The sequence below is a fragment of the Stenella coeruleoalba genome, assembly GCF_951394435.1.
Source record: "Stenella coeruleoalba genome assembly, chromosome: 1".
NCBI classification, from domain to species: domain Eukaryota; kingdom Metazoa; phylum Chordata; class Mammalia; order Artiodactyla; family Delphinidae; genus Stenella; species Stenella coeruleoalba.
In genome coordinates, this window is record NC_137169.1 from 162133527 (window position 1) to 162158726 (window position 25200).

General features: G+C 43.7%; 1 protein-coding gene across 4 annotated transcripts in view; it reads left to right on the forward strand.

Annotated features, from left to right (window-relative positions):
• SRGAP2 (SLIT-ROBO Rho GTPase activating protein 2) overlaps positions 1-25200 on the forward strand; it is a 238064-nt gene that overhangs the window by 83965 nt on the left and 128899 nt on the right. For all 4 annotated transcript variants that reach the window (XM_079929684.1, XM_079929686.1, XM_079929685.1 and 1 more), the window contains exon 3: positions 9687-9879. In XM_079929684.1, the coding sequence (XP_079785810.1) occupies positions 9687-9879 (193 nt within the window). The remainder of the gene's footprint in view (positions 1-9686; positions 9880-25200) is intronic.

Genomic DNA, 25200 nt, shown 5'->3' on the forward strand with positions numbered 1-25200 from the left:
GGCAGCTGCATTCGCTTTCATGGTTAACTTCATACTCCCATCTACTTGCTGATGGCTCGCAAATGTCTCCCTCCAGACTTGACCTCTCCTGAGAACTCCAGACTGGAGAACAAAACTGCATTTTCCAATAGGAAGTTCTACAGGCACTTCAAAGGCCGAGTGAATCTCCTGGTCTTCTGTAGTCATCTTTGTCCCTTTTCCCAACAACTAATAGGGGCTTGGTCCATGCTGGTGGAACTAAATCTGAAATGATGTGCCAATACTGTAGGCCAAGCTGGGTCCTACACAAAATGAAGTAAATCCTCCAGAGCCAGCTCTCTAGGAATTTAGGGTGTGGATTTTAGGATTGATCTGGTTTGTTTTCCATTCAGTTGCGCTGGAGCCTTGAGCAGCGTACAGTTTACCGTTGTCCATTACTATAGTGGACATGTTGAAATTGACGCTTAGTCTTTTTAGGAGTTGAGTTCAGGGAAGTCCTTGGCTTTTTGACTCTTCTTATGCTGTCCTTCTGCTTTTCAAGACCCTTACCTTGCTTTGTACAGTTTACAGATCCCTTTGGAACAGTGTATCTGATCTGCTCATCGAGCATGTGCACTCTTTCTTGCTTTTCCACCCCCCTCTTTCTCTCCATGCTCTTCTGAATAAACCTTCAAATCACTGTGCTGTACTCACACAGGCTCCTGGGCTTGATCTGCCCATTTCTGCCTCCTCACCTTTGCCCTAGTAATCACAGCGCTCCTTCCTCTATAACCCTTACACCTCTTTAAATCCTCCCCAGTTTCAGGCCTGAAGACTAACTCAGGCTGATCCTGGTTTATACTGATCTCCTCTCTGAACGTAATCTGGGACCATTATTTTGGCACTTAGCACACACAATCCTATACAGTTGAATGCTTTTGCATTTAGCCTCCTTTTTTTTCCCAATTGGATTATAAGCTCCTTGAAAGCAAGACAATGTCTTATATTTTCTTGTGTGTTCCAATGATTTGTCACTCAGATCTTTGCACAGAGATGGTATGAGATGAATATATGCTAGATTTGTTGGTTGGCTATCATGGTCCTTGGGAATTCACTTCTACTTTGTCTCTAGCAATCAATCAGGGGCATCAGACTAGGTAACATTTCCCAGAGGAGCCGTTGGTCATCTCATTCCAGATCTTTAGTTTGTAGTACAAGTTAATTCTAGACTTTGGACCTCAGGAATTCTGTTTCTTAAACATCTCAGGCAAGGCCTAGGAGGTAAAATTACTACTTTGGCATTTGATGTGGCAGCTTGTTCATTTGGGAGCCTTTTGTCTTTGACTTTCTATTGAGTCACTTAAAAGAACCAAGGCGGCCTTCCAAGAGCAGTCCTGATGATTAAAGTTCATTGAGATATTCCCCTTCACACCCTCCCGTCTCATGGGCTTTATGAGGCTGCTTTCTGTGTCTTCACTTGGGGACTCAACAGTTAATAAATGGACGTCCTTCGGAAACTCTTAAGGCCATTTTTCTCCTTCTCCTTCCCCCTGGCTGGTTTCTCTTTGTCTCCAAAGCTGCATGCATTGTTCTTAGGTAGTGTGGAGTTAATGCGAGGGGAGGAAAGGTTCTTTCTTTCATAACTTTGGGGAAATCTACTGCACAGGGCAGACAGTTTTGAAGATGGCCAAACTTAAAGTTCGACACAAAAAACTATAGTAAAAGGAAAGCCGGAGAGGCTAGCACTCCAGTTGCCACCACCCCTCCTTCCTCCCACCAAGGTAACTGTCTTACCTTTGAACCCAGCGATCTCTCTTACATGTCGAGTTTGCTCACCACTGTATAGGAGGGGATAGCTTGGACTCACTAGCTTTAGGATCAGTGGCTCTAAAGTATGTATTATTACTAGTGATTAGTGTTAGTATGTGTGGGGATTTTCCACTCATGGAATCCTCCTATTCTTTTTGACCTCTGTACTACTTCAGCCTGGATTGCTCATTAACGCTCACTCCATCTCTTAATTTAGAAGGCCTAGGAACCCATCCAGCAGACCTCCTCCACTCTGATCTTCCTTCAGCTCTGTTCCCATCATGACACAAACTTTCACCAGCTCCATTTCTGGCCTCTTGAAATCCAAACTACCCTGTTAGCCTTTGGAGCTGCTCCTCTCTGTGCACCCTTATCTCTGACCTACCCTTACGTTGCCTTTTGTTCTGGTGAGGCCAGCCTCCTCACTATCTCATAAAAAGGCCTCGCTCAAACATTCCCATCTCTCCGCTTATGTTTTCCCTTCTTCTGGAAGATTGTCCCCTCACCCTTCCATTTATTGAAATTTTACCCATCCTCAGAATACTAGTTCAGACGTCTCTTTCCTCCCATTTTCTCTCTTTATCCTCTCCTTCCTTCCACAAATTTCAAGCCCTACTATATGCCAGGTATTGTTTTGGGTCTAGGAGTATGTTGTGAGCCAAACAAACAATTTGTCCCTCTCAAGTTTAGTCTTTCTCAAGAAGCCTTATTTTAGCAATGTTAGTCCCCACTGCTTTGAGTCCTTAAGACTTTTACTTGTAATATTTCTTCTCAGTTTCATTCTTGCAGTATACTATAATAAAGATTTATATATTTAATTATGTATCTTGCATAATTATGTAATAGGTAAATAATTATGTATTTTTTGAAAATGTATTATATATTTTGATCATGTTTTCACAATTAGATTGTAAGTTCCTTGAGGACAGGGACCTTTATGCTTCTGAATACTTGAGAATTCCCTACTTAGTCCACTAGGAATCCTTTGTTTGCAAGAGACCAAAACCCCAATGCAAATTATTTTAAGCAAAAACGGAATGAGTTGGCTTGTATGCTGGAAAGGGGCAGGGATAGGGCTGGCATCTGGCCATGATTGATCCAGGGGCTCAAGTTTCCTTTTCCCATACCTCAGCTCTGCTTCCTCTAGGTTGGCTCCATTCCACTCGTGGTGGCAAGATGGTAGCACTGTCTCAGACTGACATTGTCCCCAGGTCTTGTAGCTCCTAAACAGGGCCTGGAGGTAACATCTACCATCTTTGGAGAGGCCGGAGGTGGAATCAGCTTTGTCAAAAGCACTAAGAGTCGGGGAGGATATGGATGCAAGGAAGGGAAAACAATAAGTATGTCACATCCACATATTCTGGAAGCTTAGTAGCTATTTGTTGATTGATTGTTTGGATTAACTCATGTTTGTTTCTATGCTATATTCAATAGGGTAAAGTAGCGAGGAAAAAGGCCACCGATCACACTCTTTGAGGGAGAATATTTGCTGTTTTCTAGTTTGCTAAGAGTAGCTTGATGGCTTTTATTGGCATACTGACTACTGAGATAAGTAATAATGTCAGTCACTGAAAGATGTGGTATAGGAAGTTGATTGAGGGTGATACGTGTCTTCCTTCTCTCTGCTGTCACGACACTGTGTGCATACCTCATTTATTTATATTATTGTTTCACTGTGTTTGTTGTAGGTATTTTACTTGTCTCTTCCTGACTGCTCTGCTAACATTGACAGAGGACTTTGTCTTTGTACCTGGAAGGTGCTCAAATAAATATTTGTGACAAGAGTAAGTAAGAAAGAACTTTGGCTTAGGAACCCAGTGACCCGGGTTCCAGGCCTAGATCTGAAGCTTAATAGCTGTGTGTGATCTCCAGAAATTCCTTCCCCTTCTCTGGGCTCTGGTTCGGTTGTCCAAGAAAAAATGTAAAGGCCTTCCCATTACTGAGTTTGTAGAAAGGCAAACCTGCAGGTAAAGAGTCAGACTTGGCAAGGTATTCCAGCATTCTGTTTCCCAGGGAATAGTTCTGAGAGGAGCCGATGACCGTTGTGATAAGAGGTCTTGGTAAGAGATATGGAGGATAGAGCCTGGTGAAAGCCTCAATTGTCTTCTTATATAACACTTGCTGGAAAGGTACTAGGAATTCATATTCCTGAGATGGCTGAGGTGACATCATGTGTTTGTGAAAGGCTAAAAGCAGGAGAGGCAGATTTTGTGGAAAAAGACCGGCATCAGGCCTGGTTCCCAGTGGGGAACCCAGGCTGACCTCATGCTCAACGGGCTCTGAGCACAACCTGTGGGAGTGGCAGCTCTTGTCCCCTAGGTGCCAGCACGTGAAGGAGGAGGGAAGGACGTGCCTGTGTTGATCTCCTGAAAGATTACATCTTTCTCCCGGCCTCCCCCCAGCCCCCATTTTCTCCTCAGAGGTAAGGGATTCATAGGAGGGGGTTCCATATGACTTAATCAGATAGAATTCCTAAAAAAGGAGGTGAATTTTGAAAGAGGGAAAGAAAGGGTTTAATATCTTTGGATTGGAAGCAGTGAGCTGAGCAGAATCCCCCAGCACTCTGCTGACTGATGAATTTCCTGGGTGTTCTCTGAAGTGAGGACAGTTTCTAGAGGACTGTGTCACCTGCATTGGCAGGTGTTATATAATTTTAGAGTCTCCATGTTGTCGCTGTGGCAGGCCCTGTTTTTGTTAAATGATCAGTATCCTGTTAGGTCTAGTTTTTCTTTGAATTTCATCCGTTTTGTGACCCTTCAGCTTCTTTCTAAAAAGGAGATGAGCCTCCTTCTAACTCCCAGGACAGGTGTAGTTAGGATCTCAGCTATAGCCAAGCATGGACAAGGAGTCAGCATATCCTGGGGGGAGCTCTTCTGGATGTGTGTGCTGAGCCTGCATTTGAACTCATACATAAAAACATTCCTTGCCAGGTTTTGATCTGACACCCTTCAGAAATGATGGAATGGTGATCTGCCAGTGGAGTTCAATGTCCTGGACAAGCTTCCTGTCCTGAGGGACAGCTTCTAAGATTTGCTTTAAGAATATTCAATGCAGGGCTTCCCTGGTGGCGCAGTGGTTGAGAGTCCACCTGCTGATGTAGGGGACATGGGTTCGTGCCCGGGTCCGGGAAGATCCCACATGCCGCGGAGCGGCTAGGCCCGTGACCCATGGCCGCTGGGCCTGCGCGTCTGGAGCCTGTGCTCTGCAACGGGAGAGGCCACAACAATGAGAGGCCCACATACTGCAAAAAAAAAAAACAAAAAACAAAATTCAATGCAGAACTGAAATTCAGCCCATACAAGTGGAGAAATGGAAACCAAGAATTCCTTCCTCCTTTTGGTGCCTGTTTGCTGGACCATTTTCCCCTTAGTTGGCAGGATGGCACTCAGCAGGACATGCTGTTTTGGTGGGGTTCAATTTTTGTAATGAGATATAATTCACATACCATAAAATTTACCCCTTTGAAGTGTACAATTCAGTGGGTTTTTTGTTTTTGTATATTCACAAGATTGTGCAACCATCGTCATGGTCTAGTTCCAGAACAGTGGAGTTACATTTTGACTTGAATCTTTGAATGAAATGCTAACCAAAGGTTAACTCTGATTTTCAAGAAACTTGTTCTAGAACTTTGGCCCCTTTTGCAAGGGAAGCTGCAGTTTGTATTCAAGTGTCATTTTTATAAAACATAATAGAAAAAGAGTCAGGGGACATTGAAATGTTCTTAGGCTTGTTGCCTAATATCTTTTGCCTGCTACTGATGATTTTTAAATCTTTGGTCTTTAGGTGGGGGCTTAATACCATGGCTATCTATAATAAAGAATATTTGAAGCAAAAGTAATGAGACTGTCTTTGCTTTCTTTTCCTTCCTCTTCTTGTCAAGCCATGCTTCATTAGGGCAGGGCTTGGGGCTGTTTTGTCCTCTGTTGCCATCACCTAGCACAGGGTCTGTTATACAGTAGGGGCACAGTGAAGATTTGCTGAATAAATGGGCTGTGTGAGGTGCCCAGGGGAGGTCATTTTTGGCATGTATCATCACTCCAGGTCGTTCATTGTGACCTTTGTACTTTGGCTTTCTGGATGGCCATGAAATACATTTATAGCCCTGAGATATAGCTGCATGTAGAACGTGAGAACTTGACTCCTTCAGTGTAGTTCTAGGGACAGAACCTACAAAGATCCCATCATCCCCAGCTCCCAGGAACTCTCATCCAACTATAAACTGAATTTGCAAAGGCTTCTTGGGTTGATGTGGTGAAGCACTGTGGGTGGTATGATTGTGTGTCTTTGCGTGTATACACGTGTGCACGTGCATTCTGGCCTAAGCACACGATGGAACTGTGTGGATGGAACTGTGAGGAATTCCTCCATGTTTTTATAAATTGCCCCTTTCTTCTTTCTGCCCTTGTAGTTTATTGGTCGGCCAGGGTACAGAGGGGCCTCCAGCCTGGGCACATGGCCCAGGCGTGCTGGCGTTCAGTGGCCTATTGTTTCCTGCCCCTCATATGCATGGACAGAGGACTGGGGCTGGCACAGCTGCCTTCTTGGGGACCATTGTTTGTCTTTGCAGCAAAAGCAGCAGCAGCAAAAGCCTGGACAGAGCACATTTTGCCCTGGACAGAGCAGCCATTCTGTCTTGGAGCTGCAGGCCTGGAGATGGGGGTAGTTGGAGTCTCCCTTAAGTGCCTGTGCAGAGGCTCTGAGGGTGGGAGCCCGGGCGGCATCTCCTTCCATGGGGAGGGGTGGGGGAGGGGAGATGCTCAGTGGAGTCGCATCACTAATTAACCACAGTGGCAGGTGGTATCTCTTAGCAGAGACTCTCCTTTTCCTGGATTGGGGTGGGGATATCGCATTCTCACTTCCTTCAAAGCTGCCCTGTAGAGGAGATCTAGAAAGCAGGAAGGGATCCAGCCCAGTTGTGGACTAGTCGAAACATGGGCTAGTTAGTGAGTCACCGGGCTACTTCAAACTTGACTCTGGGGGCCTGAGTCACCACCTCATCTGGAAGGTGGGGAAGGGGACATTCCAGGGTTTGGAGCGAGAGAAACTGTGATTCCCCCAGAAATACCTCAGAGACCCCAGACTCTTGTTCGTTTCTCTTGTTTCCCTGCCCCACTGACAACCTCTTTGACAAATCAAGGCAAACCTTCATTTGGCTTCAACCCCACTTGCACCTAATTGTATGAGCCTTTGGTAAATTACTTGTCATACTTCAGTTTTCTCATCTGTGCAATCAGGACAATTGGGGATACCAATTATGGCCTAGTAATAAAGGTTAAATGAGGTGATGTGTATAAAGGTGTTCAGTAAGCACGTGCTCCCTTTCCTTCAGGGGCCCGGAGGGGATGCCTGAGGTTGGGGTGCACTTTGGGTAATGCTGCCCATTTGTTGAGACACCTAAGGAGGTCAGGGTGGAATTCCATGCTGGCTGGATGCACGTTGGACTTCTTAGATTAATTCACGTATCTTAAAGGCCTCCTATGAAGTGCTTGTTCCTCAGACAGGACAACCCTGGAGCGGTCTACCTCTGGAAACTTATGGGTATTGTGGGAATTTGCTTAGCCTCCTCTTTTTATGGCGAAGGTGGGCATCATCCATCCTCCTGTGCTCCCTTTCTGCTCCACTAGTTAGAGAGTTTATTGAGGCAAAGTCTTAAATGAATTACAAGTGACTCAGAGAGGGCTGACATCCCCTTGCTATCCACATCCTCTTGCACATCTGTTACTGACTGGGTACCTGGAAAGCCTTTTCACCCTAAGATGCCCTGATTCTTATTTATTTTATTTTTTTTTGTGGTACGCGGGCCTCTCAGTGCTGTGGCCTCTCCCGTTGCGGAGCACAGGCTCCGGATGCGCAGGCTCAGCGGCCATGGTTCACGGGCCCAGCCGCTCCGCGGCATGTGGGATCTTCCCGGACCGGGGCATGAACCCGTGTCCGCTTCATCGGCAGGCGGACTCTCAACCACTGTGCCACCAGGGAAGCCCCCTGATTCTTATTTAATGGACAAGTTGTAAGTAATATCAATGAGCATTGTGAATGTCCTCTCCACCCACAGTCTGCCTACCCAGTGGCTACTACTACCAGCTACTACTTCTATCTATCAAAGATAGAAAGAGGACAGATGCCTCGAGGAATAGTCTCAGCAAGGGCTGTTGCCTTTAAGAGGCCCAGAAATCCCTGGCAGGAACCAGATGCCTGGCATGCCCTCTACAGATCTTCCGCCCCCAACACCCCTGTAATCAGACTCCAAAAAAACACAGAACAAGAGAGCTTTGATGAGGTAGGCGGCTTTTCTGCGCAGCCTTCTGTCTGCTTGAAACAATCCTCCGGTGCTCAGTTTCAGTTCAGGTGAGGTTACTGCAGGCCTGGTTGGCATTGGTGGTTGGCACGGGAGGAGGCAGGGAGCCGAAGAGGGTGAGAACTACACTCACAGATCACCTGAGATCACCCATAAAGGACCAGATACTTGTGGTACATCCCGATATCTGTAAAAACAAACAAAAATGAAGATGGGGATGGATGATGGGCCCGAAGCTACTCCAAGGCGAAGCCAAATGTACCATTTGCCCATCCCTCATTGCTTCATAAAAGGAGTGGTTGGCAGAATTTTCAACATCATAGCTTCGTTCCTGGATTTGCCTCTGATTTATCTGCAGCTCAGATGAAAACTAGATTCCACACCCCCACCCTATGCATTACAGAGCATAGACTGAAAGCACTGTTACAACTCTGCTGTTGGGGAATGAATTTAGAGCATGCAGAGGAAAGGCGTAATAATACAGGTGCTCTTTTTCCCTGGGATTGGAGTTACTGTCACATCCTAAGCTATTGGAGCTGAGCAGGCTTGTGGGGGTGTGGGGAAGAAAGGGATGAAAGAAGTGACTCCACTGTGACTCTGATGGGGATTGGGACATAACTTCAGCAGGATACACACTGCAGGCCTTGCAGTCTGGCTTTGGCAAGCTGCTTCCTGAGGGTGCCAGGTCTCTTGTCAGTAACGAATGCAGTATTGCATCTGAGGCAGATCTGGTTGTATCTGGAGCTGCCATTGCTGCTAGTTCCAGAGAGGGTGTTTGCTAACCCTGTACGAGCATTCTGGCCAGCCAGAAAGCTGCCAAGCGAGAGCTTAACCAGAAATATTTCTAGCTTTGACACAGCAGAGGCTCTGAGCATCCGTGAGGATGAAGCATCAGAGATATGAGTGATATTTGTTGGTGAAAATATCAGCTTCTCGAAGATTGATTACATTCAGTGGTATTGGAAACTATGGAATCCGATTGACAGTTAATGGTTTGCATGCCTAGCGGTCTGGGTGCTTGTTTCATTCCTGACTGCCACTATTTGCCCTTGGGCAGAGCCCTTTCTATCTCCACTAAAATATCCTGACCTCTCCCCCTACTTCATGAAGATGTGGAAAAACAGTTTGAAATAATGGGAGAAAGTATAAAAAGTAGGACTTTGGGCTCTGAAGTGAAGCTATTTGGGTTTGAATCCCGGCTCCACCACCTAATAGCTTGACTTCTTTTTAAGAATCAGTTTTCTCATCTTTAAAATAGGGATGAAAGTAGTACTAACCTAATAGGATGGTTGGGAGATAATTCATTTGGCTCCCTGCCAGAAGGGAGCCTACATTCTGACACTGCTGGAAGCACAATAAATTGCTCATTAAGGGGTAGCTCTGAGTATTATTATGTCTGATAAGCAGTTTCTTTTAAATGATTTAGCAGATCCCTGGTTTCAGTGTTCTTTAAGGGTCTGAAAAGAGTTGGTGAGTTTTGGTGGTGCCTCGTATCACATTTTAAAAATTAAAGCCTTTAAGTTCCCCATAGCACAGGGAACAACTAAATGGAAGGGGTAAATGTTGGTGTTATGGTTTTTTCCAGGGATCTCTGTCTGACTGCCTCGCCTCGCTTTCATTGCAGAGATCCGTGCTCAGCTCACAGAGCAGATGAAATGCCTGGACCAGCAGTGTGAGCTCCGGGTGCAGCTGTTGCAGGACCTCCAGGACTTCTTCCGGAAGAAGGCTGAGATCGAGATGGACTACTCCCGCAACCTGGAGAAGCTGGCAGAGCGCTTCCTGGCCAAGACGCGAAGCACCAAGGACCAGCAGTTCAAGTAGGGATGCTGTGGCTGTTACTTTTAGACACCTTGAGAATGGGGTCCGGGATGGAGGGAGGCAGGGTGTGCCACCTCCATCGAATTGTATTTATGAAGCAGGTGACCTAGTGATTTCAAATTGGCTGAGGGTTGAGAGCCCTCAAGGACTTCTCCTTTTCCAGATCAGTCTTACATTCAGTTCGATATCTTGGAGAGATCAGAATAGATGATGAACCACGCTTATAATAACAGCAAACGCCTTTAAAGCTCTTCCTATATGCCAAGCATGGTTCTAAGGGCTTTTACATATTTGTTAATTCACTTAATCTTCACAGCTCCATATATTAGTTATTGTTATATCCCCAACATACAGATGAGGAAACTGAGTCATAAAGTGATTAAGGAACTGGCCTAAGGTCTCTCTCTCTCTCTTTCTCTCACACACACACACGCCCCTAATAAATAAATAGCAGAATAGCAGAGCTGAAATCCAAACCCAGGCAATCTGGCTCCAGAGTCCGTGTTCTTAACCATTTCACCAAACTGTCCTTAACTGGAAGAAATGAATGTTTTAGCCATAAATCTAAGTCGCTGTGCAGACAGTTGCTAAAGCCTATTCCTTCTACATTTACAGTATTTTATACAACTGGCCCCTTCACTTTGTTCTCACTGCCATTGCACTAGTTTAGATCATCATCATCTTTGCCTGAGTGAGTGCAATATTTACTGTATCATCTTTAGCAGAGGTTCTCAATCCTGGCCACACATTAGAATTCCCTGGAGAACTATTTAAAAATACTGAAATCTGGGCCCCACTCCAGATCAATTAAACCAGAATCTCCGGGAGTAAGGCCTGGGTAACAGTGTGGTGTAGAAGCTTCCCAGATGATTCTAACGAACGACCAGCATTGCAGACAACAGTCTTCAGCTTCTCCCCATTCCAATCTGCCTGATCCATTATTATCAGATTTAGTCTTCCTGGAACACCCTGGGAATCAGGCAGTCTCTCTGTGCAATGGCCCCCCGATGTCTGTGTTCTTGATACTGAAGATGTGGTCTCCCAAGATCAGCACCGCCGGGGTTTTGGAGATGCAGAATCTCAGGTCCCACTCCCAGTCTGCTGTAACAAGATCCCCAGGTTGCTGTTGAGAAGTGTTGCTCTGTTCACAAAGGTGTACACTCCTTGGCTTGGTCTTCAAGCCCCTCTACATCTGGCCCGACCAGCTTTCCAACCTTATTTCCTGTTTCTGTTCTGCTATACTGCAGCCAAACAGAACACTAACTCCACTGGGCCTTTGCTTATCCTGTTATATGAACTTTTGTGCCCATTCTTCACGTCTCTGCAAGTTGAAGCCATACCCATGTTTTAAGACTGAATGCAGATGCAACCTGTTTTAAGAAACTTTCCAGATTCTCCCAGGAGGAAGAATGTTCTCCCTCTTCTAAATTCTTACAGCAGTTCTTTTTTTTTGTTCTTTTATTAGGACATTCAGAACTATCTGCCTTATATTATCTTCCCTCAGTGGACTGTCTAAGCTTTTCTGATTCATTGTTCAGTCTCCCACAGTGCCTAGTGTAATATATAATAGATGCTCACTAAATATTATTGGATGAGTAAATGAATGAGTGAATTTAAGAATTAATGCCAAGTGTATCTTATTTCCCTGTTTTCTATTTTTGTTTATCGCCCTAATAATTTGGGACACAATTTATCCTTTACAAGCCAGCTCTGAGCAATGAATAAGTAAGGAGAAAATACGACACTTTCAATAGAAGCCAGAAAGAGAATTTCCTCCAGATGTTTTGTCCTCTGAGTCCCTTATCTTTTGCAAGTCCTGTTCTCTTTATGATAAGCAATCCTGAGAGACTAAAATGTTATTTTAGTATATGATAAATGAAGATCAGTGGGGGAATTGTTTGCTTTAGAAAAATGATTCAAAGTTGGATTTATTCTCTTGATAAACTCCTCCTAAATTTAAAATAGCATTTGATTTTTAGTACTATATTATATTCTCAGCTTAAGGACACATTTACTACAAATTAAGGTACAGATGTGCTGAACTGCTCTAAGATCACATACAAGAAATAGGGTGTTTTCTCCAAGACTGGGAGAATTGATTTCCCTTCTGATAAAGTTGGTACCTGACTTCATTTTTTCCAGACGACAAGTGAGTATTTCTTGAGAGCCAGCTATGTGCTCTGTGTTGTACAGGTATTGGAAGATATAAGACAGGTTTATTGTGTGTATCCATAGGGAGCCATATCTGGTTGGGGAGAAAAGATTTTTAATATAGGAAGCAATTAGAGGATAAAGCAATAATGGTCTCATTAAGAGATCATTGGTTTTATGTAGAATATAGATGTGATAAGAGGTCAGTGATAAATCATCAGAGACAAATAAAGGATGTGGAGTAGTCAGGAGCATTTTCATGAAGCAAGTGGGATTTAGGTTAGTCCTTAAAGGTAGATTTGTGTAGGAGAGAATAGCATGTGCAAGAGAGAGGAAGCAGGAGTGTTTGGTGGCGAGGGGTAAAGGGGCTAGTGAGGGATCCAGCTTTATTACAGGAGGTTCATATGCATTCATTCAACAAATGTCCATTGTGCATTCCTTGAACTCCTTCAGACCAGACATTGTACCCCGGGATATAACAATGAACAAGCACCATCTTCCACATGGCACTTATAACAGAATGAGGAAACAGGCACTGAACACATCACATAGTTAGATGAGTTGAGGTAAGTGTTGCGGAACAAAAGAACAAAGGGCTACAAGCACTCATAGAGGAGCCTTTGCCACTCCTTTGCTGTCACTTTATGGCTAGGTTACTTTAATAGTTTCTTGTCGGATCTTATCCTGAGCAGCAATCTATTGATACTTATTCAACAGACCCCTTTTAAATGCCTACTGGGTACTGTGTTCTGGGCTGATTTCTTCAGAGACTGAGATAAGCTCTGGAATCTTGGCTAACAGGGAAAAGAGACGTGTAAACAATATAATGTAAAAAGGACTTTAACAGAGGTATGAGCAAAATATTATGAGAACACAGGTATTTCCCAAAGCAGTGGAAAATAGGGTTTAGATAAGTAGACACCAAATAACAGTTCTTTGACAGACAAGCAGGGTGTTCAAATTTGATGTGGCAGCATGGTAGAGAGCCCTCTGGGTTCTTGTGTGGGGAAGGAGACATGAGGAAAGATGGTAGAAGAATGAATTTTTATGCCAGAGAAGGCCAAGCTAGAGGTTTTGGGGGGATAATCCATGTACGATGTGAGAGCAAAAAAGAATAGAGAGGAAGGCATATATTCAATAAGTATTCAAGAAACTGAAGAGGACTGGGTAACTGATTGGGTAAAGAACTGTAATGGTCAGAGGTGACCCAGTGTCTCTAGCCTGGTGTCCTGGAAGAACTGGGGCATCTATGATAGAAGTGGGGCTGTTGAGGGAAGACCTGGTTTGAATGGTGAGCCTGCTCTGGGCATGTTGGGTTTGGGGCAGTGGGAGGGCTGTCCAGTGGAGATGTTGTACTATTGAGGTAAGAGGTGAGGTAAAAAGTGACTATGGGGGCTTCCCTGGTGGCGCAGTGGTTGAGAGTCCGCCTGCTGATGCAGGGGACACGGGTTTGTGCCCCGGTCTGGGAAGATCCCACATGCCACGGAGCGGCTGGGCCCGTGAGCCATGGCCTCTGAGCCTGCGCGTCCGGAGCCTATGCTCCGCAACGGGAGAGGCTACAGCAGTGAGAGGCCTGCGTACCGCAAAAAAAAAAAATGTGACTATGGAAGATATGAAACTATATGAACTCAGGGAAGAGAAAGAGAAGGACAGAGAGCTAAACCCGGGACCCAAGGCTTGGGCACACCCAATTTTAGGGAGTAGTAAATGTTAATTACCAGAAGTAAAAGTTACCAGGGGAGGATGGGGGAGGGAAGGCAGAGGGGAACAAAGGAGGGAGAGGTGATTTTTTTTAAGCACTTAAAAGGATGGAAGGTATGTAGGATAGCGTTGTCTTATGGAACTAGCAGGCTTTCAAGTAGAAGATCTGTAAAAGTTAATCCCGCAATTTCTTATTGATATTCTCCCATTATAAGGCATTGCGAGAGGCAAAGATAACTAAAATGAGTCCCAAACCCAAGAGTTTTCAATCTGTTAGAGTGCGACATGAAATTGCTGATTTTTGGAAGACACAAAATGTCACATAGTGACAAATTCATGTGGTACAGCCTAATAGAAGAGGCAATGAGACATACATACAAGTGCATGTAACACAGGCAAGATGGTGAGAAACTCAGTAAGGGAGTCCAGGCAACATCCTACTTTCATACATAATTTATTCCTTACAAAGTACAGGAGTTTTACATGGAGTAGGTGGGTTCTATTACTATAAGTATATATGTGAAATTCTGAATTACACCTCACCTGTTGAACTTTGAGCATTTGTCTTTCATTTTCTTCTTTTTGCCACAATTAAACCCATGGTCTGCTTGCATAAGTCCAGGGAGCATTTGAGGAATTATGGTGACTGATGATTTCTAACCTTGTCTTGTTCATCCAGGGATGAGACTCTACTTCTCAATGTAACACTAGCAGCAGCACTTGCATTTTTCCACTTTCCACTCATCTCTGTGCTGTAAAACGGAACCAAGTATTCTGATTTTTGCATGTACAAGTGTTACTGTACAGAGACAACCACGATGCTGAAACGGAGCTGGCCCTTGGCAGACAACACCACCACGCTTGAAACATTTGTTAGCAACTGAAAATTGACATTTTTGGCCTAGGAAAGGCTTTTTAGGCATGTCTGTTTTAGGTTTGGCAGACCCAAATATTTGGGTCTTTAATAGACCCAAATAATAGTATCTTACATTAGATGGAGGTTGATTTTTCTCTCGTGTAATCGTCTGGGCGTTAGCCATCCAGGGCTGTGTCAGGGTCCTTATTTCATCCCAAGAGTGTTGCGCTTGTTCTGTATGACCCAAGATGACTCAGACCACCATGTCCCCATTCCAGCCAGCGGGAAAAGCAAAAGGGCCAGGGGCAGGCACATCCTTACCCTTTAAAGGTACAGTCTGGAAGCGGCACATATATCTCTTCAGCTCACATCTGACTGGCATGGTTCTACTGAGCTGCAAGGGAGGCTGGGAAATGTAGTTATTATTCTAATGACCAGAAAGTAGAGTTTCTATTAATATAGATGGAGGGGAAAGATAGTGGGGGACAATTAGCAGCCTCTGCCACACTATATGTGATATACAAGTAGGCAGGTGTATGAAAGACCATTCTGCTCATCCACTTTGTAAAGTGCCATAAATGCACAGAGAAGAGTGGGCTTTACGGAGATGAGGTTCAGTGGATGGGAAATGGAAACACAAAAGTGCCAATGCAAGGTATTGGTTTTATAAGCTTAATTCAATTGAAACGATGCAGAAGTTGTAGAAGGAGGGTAAAAAGATGGGGAAGGAAGCATTTTAGGCAGAGAGAACAGTGTTGATAAAGGCATAGAGCTGGGAAAAACAAAACTGGTAGGTAACTCATCTGTTTTACTAAAGAACAGGAGTAATAAACGTGATAGTGACTAAGTCTGGAAAAGTTGGTAGGCACCAGATTACAGTGGTCCGTGAATGCCAGGTGATAAGAGTTTGGGCTTTATTCTGTAAGCATGGGGGACCCACTGATAGTTTTGGAGCATAATTATGGATGGCTGCGATTTGGAAAGGTAACTATGGCAACAGTGCATAAGATCAGCTGGAGCAGAGGGACTGGAGGGAGGAAACCTGTTAGGAAGGGATGGCAGTGAGCCTAAGGTTAATGGGGGCCGAGACTGAAGTCGTGCCCTGGGAACTAGAAAGGATGGGTCAAACATGAGGGCAAGAAGCAATTAAAGTCAAAGAAGCTGGGACAGAGGAAGGGCTTTGGGTTTTCTGGGTTTCTGGAGTGGCAATTGTATTTTCATTCAGCCAGAGAAGTGTAGCCTCGATTTCGCTGACTCCAGGGCTGGTCCCTAGAATAGTTTATTCTCTGCCCAGAGCATCTCAGCAGGCACTCGTCACCTCCCCCAGAGCTATAGCAGCTGTTGGCCCAGCAATGCCATGAATTTGTCTCCCTGTGCTGCCAGGAGAGCAGCTGCCAGCAGGAGCCCTGGACAGACACATCTCAGGGACATGGAAACTATTCAACTTGGGATGGGGTAGGTTAGCCAGGGCTGAAATTGGTCTACATGACTTGTCCCACCCTTTTCCAGGCCAGTTTCTCAACCTGGCTAGATTTCAGCCCCTCATACTGGGGTAGGTTGGGTATTTTAACTTATAGTCTTAAGTGACCGCATTTAGGGACCAACGTTGCTGAAGTGCTGTTTTCATCTTCTCTTGGACAACTTCTTACCCTGGAAGCCATTACCCTGTCACTCTTTGGCTTGGCTTCCTATTCTGCTTTTCTCCTGCTTACCTTTTGTCCTCTCCCACACGGTCTCAGTGCAGACACCTTCACTAAATCTCACACAACTCTGACTCCATTGCAAAGTCTGACCCCGCAGTCCACTCCCCCTCCTTCTCTCCCCCCTATAGATAGAAGTATAGTGATTATTTCTATTTATCTTATTCTGCTTTGTTTAAGATAGGTTATATGGCTTCCTCCATCCCTTTGAATTGTGGGAGGACCCTATTAATGTCTGAAATTCTATCTGCCTGGTTTGATTAAGAGCAGAGATATTATGAGAGGGTAGGAAGTCTTCCTAGGGAAGAAGTTCTTGCATTTTCTTTGGCTCCTTGAAGAGTCTAAATGTATTCCTGTTTGTTGCTAAGCCTTTGATTGTCTCTTTTAAGTGGAATCTGTGTTAATATTGCCCAGCAGGACTCTAATTGATAATGTGTTGGCTGGGTTTTTTTTGTGTTTTTTTTTTTGCACAGACTTGCTGTAAATTACCTTTCAATCATAGCTCATTTGGTTTTGATCTCCTACTTTTAATAGCTCAGTTCTATCTTTTATTTTGAGGTAGGGTTATGGTGTTTTTTTTTTTTTTTCTTTTCCTGTTGAGTTTTAGAGGAACACTCCTGCAATGCTATCCTGCTGTGTTCCTTACAAAGACCTTATGGTACTTTATAACCCACTGCCAACATCTTGTCTTTCTTCCAGCTTTTCCTTCTCCTCAACAACAAATATTTGTTGAACATTTTTAAGGTATTAGTCTAGCCTCTTAGAGGAGAGAGATTCAAAGTAGAAGTAGTGGTTCTTTCCCACATGACTTTATAATCTAATCAGGGACAAATTATGCCTGAACATAATAACACAGATATTCATTGTAGGGCAATATGGGGTAGGTACCAAGTGCGTGCTACAGAAGGCATGATGCACAGTTGGTAGGTCAGGAGACTTTCAAGATGGGGAATGGGATTTGAACCAGACCTTGAAAATGGCTAGGATTTTGACACGTGGAGAGAGAGGGAGGGGAAAGATGCTACAGCCAGGAGGAAAGTACAAAGCACTTTCGGGGTACAGTGAGTAGACTGGTTTGGTTGGGGTAATGAGTGTATATGGAGGAACTGGACAAAAGTAGATAGGACCATATCATGGCGAGCCCTGACTCTTGAATAAGATTTGGCTCTCTGCTGTGGACACTGGAAACCACTGAAGGTAGGAACACCAAGTGTCCAAGCTGAGGTTGTGAACTCTACTTAAGGAAGATTAACCTTATCCTTAATGGTGATGGTTTGCTAATTCACAAGGAACTTGAGACAGTGAAACCAGTTGTCACAGTAAGTAATAAGGATCTAAATTAGGGTGGGAGGGTAGGGATGGAAAGGATCGAAATCGATTCTTCAGTCCATTTAGCAAGCATGTATTGTGCTCTTACCATGTGCCACGCACATGCCAGGCAGACAGATACTGCCCCCTGCACTCCTGGAGCTTACGGTCTAGAGACAGATGGAAAACAGCTGGTACGGGAAGACTACAGGAATTACTGACTGATGGGATTTGTTTATTTATTTTTTCGGCTGCGTTGGGTCTTCGTTGCTGCACACGGGCTTTTTCTAATTGTGGCGAGTGGGGGCTACTCTTTGTTGTGGTGCGCGGGCTTCTTGTTGCAGAGCACGGGCTCTAGGCGCACAGGCTTCAGTAGTTGTGGCACACAGGCTCAGTAGTTGTGGCTCGTGGGCTCTAGAGTGTAGGCTCAGTAGTTGTGGCGCACAGGCTTAGTTGCTCTGTGGCATGTGGGATCTTCCCGGACCAGGGATCAAACCCATGTCCCCTGCATTGGCAGGCGGATTCTTAACCACTGTGCCACCAGGGTAGTCCCGACTGATGGGATTTGGGTTTCAAGTAATCTTGGCAACACAAAAAAAAGAGGGCTGTGAAGTTTCTTTTGGACTTGGGTGACTGGTAAATTAATGGTGCCTTTAATAGAAATACCAAAGTTAGGAGAAGGAGCTGTTTTTGAAGGTCTGGAATATGAGAAATTTGGTGTTTGGTTGTTAAGTTTAAGACATCAGAAGGATATTGAAGCTGAAGTAGCTGTAACTGACAGAAAATGAATAGCTGTATTCAGGGCTAAAGATCTGGACCATATTCAGAGCTAATGTGTGGGTTGTTGGTAGAGAGTGGGGCAAGTTCATAGAGAGATAATGGTTGAGGCTGTGGAAATGTTTGATTTCCAACAGTAAAGGTTTTAGGAGTTAAAAGAGGCGACGATTCTTTGTATTGTCTGTGGTACTCAGATTGCAAAGGGTGAAAAGGGATTTAAGAGATATATTTATTTGTGTATTCATTCAGCACACATTTGGGGGACCTAATTATATACAGACATTGATCTAGGTACTGGGGATAGGAATAAGACACTATTCTATTCTCACTAACATTAAATTAGCAGTATATTAAGGAAATACACATGGAAAGTAAATCTGCTTATTTGCCTGATTATGAGTGTGGAACTTATTGGAAGGGATGTGAGGGAGGGAGCGGCACTCAGGTATCCCAAGAATCTGGTAGATGTTCGACCTGCAATACTCCTTTCAGTGGGAGGTTAGGTACACAGTTAATTAAAGAGAAATTCTTGTAGTGTCCATGTTCTTGGCCTTGGGCCCAGTGTTTGAATGTGCACAGTCTCTGCAGTTACATCACCTATTGCTGATGGATTTCTCCTCTGGAGTTGAGTTCACAGTTGTTCATCAGCCTCACAGGACAGCATTGGGTTGAAAAACAGAGTCAGCTGGCCATGGAGAATGTTATAGCTGTGATTGCAAATCAGAAAAGAGTGGAGGACCAGAAAGTTCCTCTTTGAATATGGGGTGATTTTGAGGAGGGAAGTAGGAGGAAGCCTGAAGCTGCCAGAAGGAAGAACCCCTTACTTCCTGGGACCAGTGTGTCACTCATTCATTTTGGATGTATTTGGGAGTTGTTTGTTCCTTCAGGGAAGGTTTTGCCGAGAATTAGCATCTGGTGTTGAGCAAAGGTTGGCTTCCTTTTGCCATGGCTCAAGCTGACTTTATTTAGAAACTAACAAAAGGTCTGTTGGTGAGTTTTTCACTGGCCCAGTCCATATAGAACTTTCAGTGGTGGTTGGGTCCTTTTTGGAAGAGTTGGGAGGTCTCCTCTCATGTGGACAAAAGAGGATAGAAGCAACACAGGCACTTTGGGGAATCAGCAAGACAGAGTGGTGGCCTGTCTTTTGAACAGAGAAAGAATTCATTTGAAAGCTCTTTGGGAGGCTTTACAGCTTAGCAGAAAAAGCTGAGAGCTTTAATCCAGACAAATTTGGATCTTCCGCTTACAGCTGTGTGACCTTGACCAAGTCACTTAACCCCTTTTCGCTTCAGTTTTCTCATCCTTGAAATGTGGAGAGTAATGCCTACCTTGAAGAGTTGTTCTAAAGATTAGATATAATATATGTAAAGCACTAGCTGAGTGCCTATAACTTACTAGATGCTCAAAAAATGGTAGCCGATCTAATTATCATCACCACAGAAGGAATATAGCTGTGATTGTCAAGATCACAGACTCTGGAACCAGATTTTCTGGGCTCTGATCTTGGATTTTCTACTTACTAGCTGTGTGATTTTACAAGAAGGTTGTTAGTTGCCTCAGTTTCCTCATCTGTAAATTGTGGATAATAATAGTGTCTACCTCATGGAGTTGTTATGCTGATTAAACAAATTTTAATATATGTGAAGCCCTGAGACAGTGCTTGACCTAGAGTAAATGTAAGTAACAGTGACAATTTTTCTTGTCCTCAGGAGTTGGGACCAAACATAGCTATACCAGGTAAAACACTAGTAGATTAGATTCACCATTTATTCCCTGCACACAGTTAAGCGTTCTTAAGCCTGGCCCTAGGTAATAGTATGTCAGTCTCCATTCACTTCAGCGACCCCCATGGGCCCTCCCGAATGACAGACTCTTCCTGCCCCTTGATTTTTATGATATGGCTACATTGGGAGGAAATACGCAATTCAGTGACTCTATATAATTGTATGTCCAGTTCTTATAAAAACTCAGCAGTTGTATGTTTTGTCCTATACGGTGTCTTATTCACAAGGTGTCGTGAACTACCTTGAAGCAGGTCATTAACCCTGGCGTGTTATTTTTAGATCCAGGCTCATAATCGTCAAGAGGAAATTTGTCTTACAATCACCCTCGGATGTCCTTGTCCTCACGGAGGTAGTAGTTAGCACTAATTGCCAGGTCATTAAAGATGCAGTGTTGAGACCCACAGGTCCCAACCGCGCCCCAGGGGAATAAAAGAATGCCAGCCCTGTTCAGCCTCCTGAGCGGCCACCGTCACGACCAGCAGGCCAGGGCAGCACAAATCTGTCATGAGCATAACAGACTGTGGTTTACAGGGTTGTCTGTCTCATGAGGCCACACAGAGGCTTACAAGCTTCTGCATAAATGGCTTCATATCATCCTTTTAGGGCAGGGAATGATAGAGGACAGGTCGGGAGCAAAACATGCTTTTATGCACAGTTGGGAGGATGTTGGAGGCTGGGGCATTCCTGTGTCTTGCTGGCTGTGCCGTCAGAATGTCACCAGGACACACCTTGGGCTTTCAGCTTGCCAGGGGCACAGCCCTGGTGATCATGTCCCTTAACAACAGTGCTGGGCTCAGGGAACTTTTAGTATTCATTTTCTGGGCTCTTGTAAGTCCATAATAATTCCACAGTAGACACAGGAAGCAGTGTGCGGCAAGTTCTTTAATTTTCAGAAATTCATAGCCAATTAAGTGAATTGACTTGGATCCAGTTCTTTTTTAAAGGCAAAAGCCATGTCATCTTTATTGCGAGCTGACTGTGTTAAGTGAGAGGGTTTACAAGATAAGAAGAAAAGACAGTCTCTACTATAAGGACGCTCATAATTGATATGGGGAAAAATCAGACAGGCTGGGAGAGAATAATAAGCACACATGTGCGCATGGGCACACGAATCTAAAAATAGGACCCCGTGTAAAGCAGGTTTCAGTAGTCACCGGGAAGGGAGGGGAGGTGGAGGGCTCGGGAGGCACTCGTGCTTGGCTCAGCCAGGGAGAGGTAAAGGATAGCAGTTATGTTCTCAATTAGATTTGGTCCCAAGTTAATTGAAGTAAAGACTTTAATATCTAACTTCTGTGCTGTACTGAGGTATCATGCTGTGAAGAGAAAGAGAGTCATGTGGGAAGAGCTCAGTGTTAATGAAGGATTTAGGGAGAATAAGAAAAAAGTAGGGTTTGGGTTTTTCAGAGTTGAAATCCTTTCCAGAGTCTCCTGCCCTTATACACCTCCACCGATCATTGGATCATTGCCCCTCGGGTTTTAATTCAGGGAAGATTGATGAGCACAGCTCTGCTTCCTAACATGTTTTGGGTACAGCTAGTTAAAGAATCAGGATTAGAAAATGAATCGAACAAACTAGGATTATCTTCAACGGGAGGATGCTGAGCTGTTGTTTGCCGATTTCTGCTTAAGCAGTTGGGACAGGGCATCCTTGCGTGGAATTCAGACATCCCTCCCTGGCAGCCTCTGTGTTAAAAGTAGAGGTTGCAGAACAAGTCTGGCAGCTCTCAGCCTGAACCCTTGTAAACAACAGATGTTCGTAACTAAGTTCTGGGGGTGGGGGTGGGGGTTTCTGTTGATGCTTGAAATTCTTTGAATTTACAGGCAGCATCTCGAGGATTTAGCAAAAGGAGGAAGTTGTACAGAATCCATGCTGCAGCGTACAGGTGGAAATGATGCCTCAAACATTTCCTTTGGAAGACAAAAGCACAGGCATTGAGTGGACTTTGAATAGAAAGCAAATAAACCCAGGAAGGCAGGCACAATTAAGAAAGGTTCAGTTTCTTAGGTTTATTGACTTTCTGCCCTTCTCCCCGCCTGTGCCCCGCCCCCCTCGCCTTTTTATACATGGACTAGATTTGTCAGCCACCTCCTTGCTTCTGTTTTCTCTGGTCCTGCGTGGAAATGTGTGCCCTTCCCTATCACTGAGTTCTACATATACTATGCGTGCACACGCTCAGGTAGGTGTGCGGCACATTCTTCCACTAGCACCTCCTGAAGCCATTCAGGTGCTTCTAGTATACGGATTAAATGGTATTGTTCGGGGCTTTGTCTTAGATGCTAACCTGATTCTTGCACATTCTCAGTGTTGGTTTTGCCAGGTCTCCTTTACATCATTAACTGGAAGTGAATGAAGGTAATGTGGCTTACAAAGAATTCAGTGATGCCTCTTTTTTTTTTGTCCTCACCCTACTCCCGGCCCCCAGATACACGTACTGAGTTTCCAGACGGCTGATGAATGATTAGGAAACCTACTTTACAGCATAGTCCAGGGAAGCCATATGGAAAAAATATATATAATACAAAAAATATATATATAATGTAAAAGTGATTTATCAGATCTGGACCCGTTTTTGAGCCATTCTAGCCAGAAAGAATTGGTTTGAAAATCTTGGATAAGGTTTCTTGCTTATTATTTTGGGGGCTGAGAACATCCTTGTGCTATTATTTCTTCTGAAAAACAAGTCCACTCCTGGCCCTCTTGTGAATTAGCATAGAAAGTTTTGGTGAACACCAATCCTACTATGCAAGGCTCACTTATTCTTTCAGCAAACATTTATTCAGCACTTATTCTAGAGCTGTTCTAGGAATTAAATATGCACAGAAGACTAAGCCAGTATTCTAGCTTATAGAAGTTACCAGTTAACGTGAAACATTTAAGGTTGTATATATAGGCGTGTGTGAATGTGTGTGTCCTAACAGATATAGAGTTCAAGACTGAGGAGCCAGAATTGTAGAGGGACCTTTTTAGTCACCTGTATTACATGTGATTCAGTAATAGACACTCGGCTGCATCTTCATCATCAACAATGATCAACAGGTTCTGACAGGTGCTGGGGTCACGAAGATTTATAGGACCCAGCCTCTGCCCTCAGGAGGCTCGTTGTGTCATGTGGAAGACAGAAGGTTTATACGAAGAAAGATAACACAAAGTAGCATATATTTACTGCCAAAGGAAAGAAAGATGGGAGAACTGATACCCTTTTCATCCAGAATGGGATCTTTAATTTTTTTTTGGACATAATTTTAGACTTACAGAAAAATTGCAATAGGTCAGAGAATTTCTGTATACCATTTACCCAACTTGTCCAAAAATGTTAACATATTAACATTTGCTTTATATTTCTCTTTCTTTCTCTCCATATACAACTCATGCACATACATATTTTGTTTTTATGAAACACTTGAGCATAAGTTACAGACATGATACTCCTTTAATCCTACACACTTTAATGTGTATTTACGAAAAATAAGGTTGTTCTCTGACCCAATGGTAGTATAGTTATCAAAATCAGGGTGTACATATTGACACAATAATGTTATATAATCTACAGACATTCAGATCTACCATTTGTTTCAAATATTTTCTTTTTGGCAAAACAAAGTCCAAGATTATGCATTTCATTCAGTTGTCTCTTTAGTTTCCTTTAATGCGGAAAGATTTCTAGGTCTTTCTTTGTATTTCATGACATTGACATTTTGGGGGAGCATTCAGCCCAGCTATTTTGTAGAATATTCTCTAATTTGATACTTCTGTTAATGTCTAACATTTCTTTATTCGGGTTATGTACTTTGGGCAGGAATACCGTAGAAGGGATGTTGTATTCTTCTCAATATACCATGTGAGGAGGCACTTGTCAATGATTTGTCCCATTTGAGACCAAGTAAATATCATGTTATTCTTCAAACCTTATACCCACTAGTTTTAGCATCTATTGATGATTCTTGCTTGAATCAGTTATTACTATGATGGTTACCAAATGGTCATTTTTCTAGTTTCCATCATTCCTTCTACATTTATTGGTTGGGATTCTACTGTAAGGAAGAGGTTTCCATCTCCCTCTATATTTGTCTGGTGGTTTGTTTGTTTATATCAATGTGGACTCATGGATTCTGATTTTATTCAGTAGTTTATAATCTTTTAACATCTTTATTTTAATGCTCATATTGTCCCAGATTTGGCTAGTAGAGTCCCTGCAGGCTGGTTCCTGTGTCCTTTTGATATGCCCCCATCATTCTTTGAGTACTTCTTATACTTCCTGGCGCAACAAGATGTTCTAGGTACATCTTGTATTTTCCTTGTTTCACCTCTGGAGCCATTTCTTCAAAGAGCCCTGGTTTCTTTTAGTGAGGAATGGTATTTAGAAACCATGGGTGCTAGGTGTGCTCTTTGTTACTGGAGTACCATTGTTTATAGTCCCCTTCAGCAGACAGAGGTAGTAAATAGATGTATGTATGTGTACACACATTTACCCACATACTTCTATATCAATTTCTCTATCTGTCTGTGTGTTATCTATATTGAAGCCTATGAGTTCACATCGATATCTTCAATTCCAACCAAATACTACATGTTTTATTCTATTTTCCCCCCTTTCCATATTTGTAACTCTGTTCTCTGAACACTGAGAAACCTGGTACCCATTATCCATAATATATTTATTTAATCGCTCATTACTAGAGTATACACAGAGTTTCAGAATTGCTAACCCATGCTCTGAAACAGGCATGACTACTACTAACTAGATTTCAATACTGGTTTGAAATTTTTTTGTTTTTGTTTTTAGCCTTGAGGACCAAAACACAGTGTTCAAAAGTCCAGACAAAGCATACACTGAGGACCATCCTGTGGACACCCCCCACCCCCCCATCCCTGGGCCTGCTGTGACTCTGGGAAAGCCATTTTATGGATTGGGACCCTTGCTGCTTTCTCCTAAGACTACTCCTCTCCTGTTCTCCCTAGCGTTCTCCGTGATCACCTCCGTTGCATTTAGGGAACCAAGAATCTAGCTTTCATCTCAGTTCTAGGCTGTGATTGTGAGGACT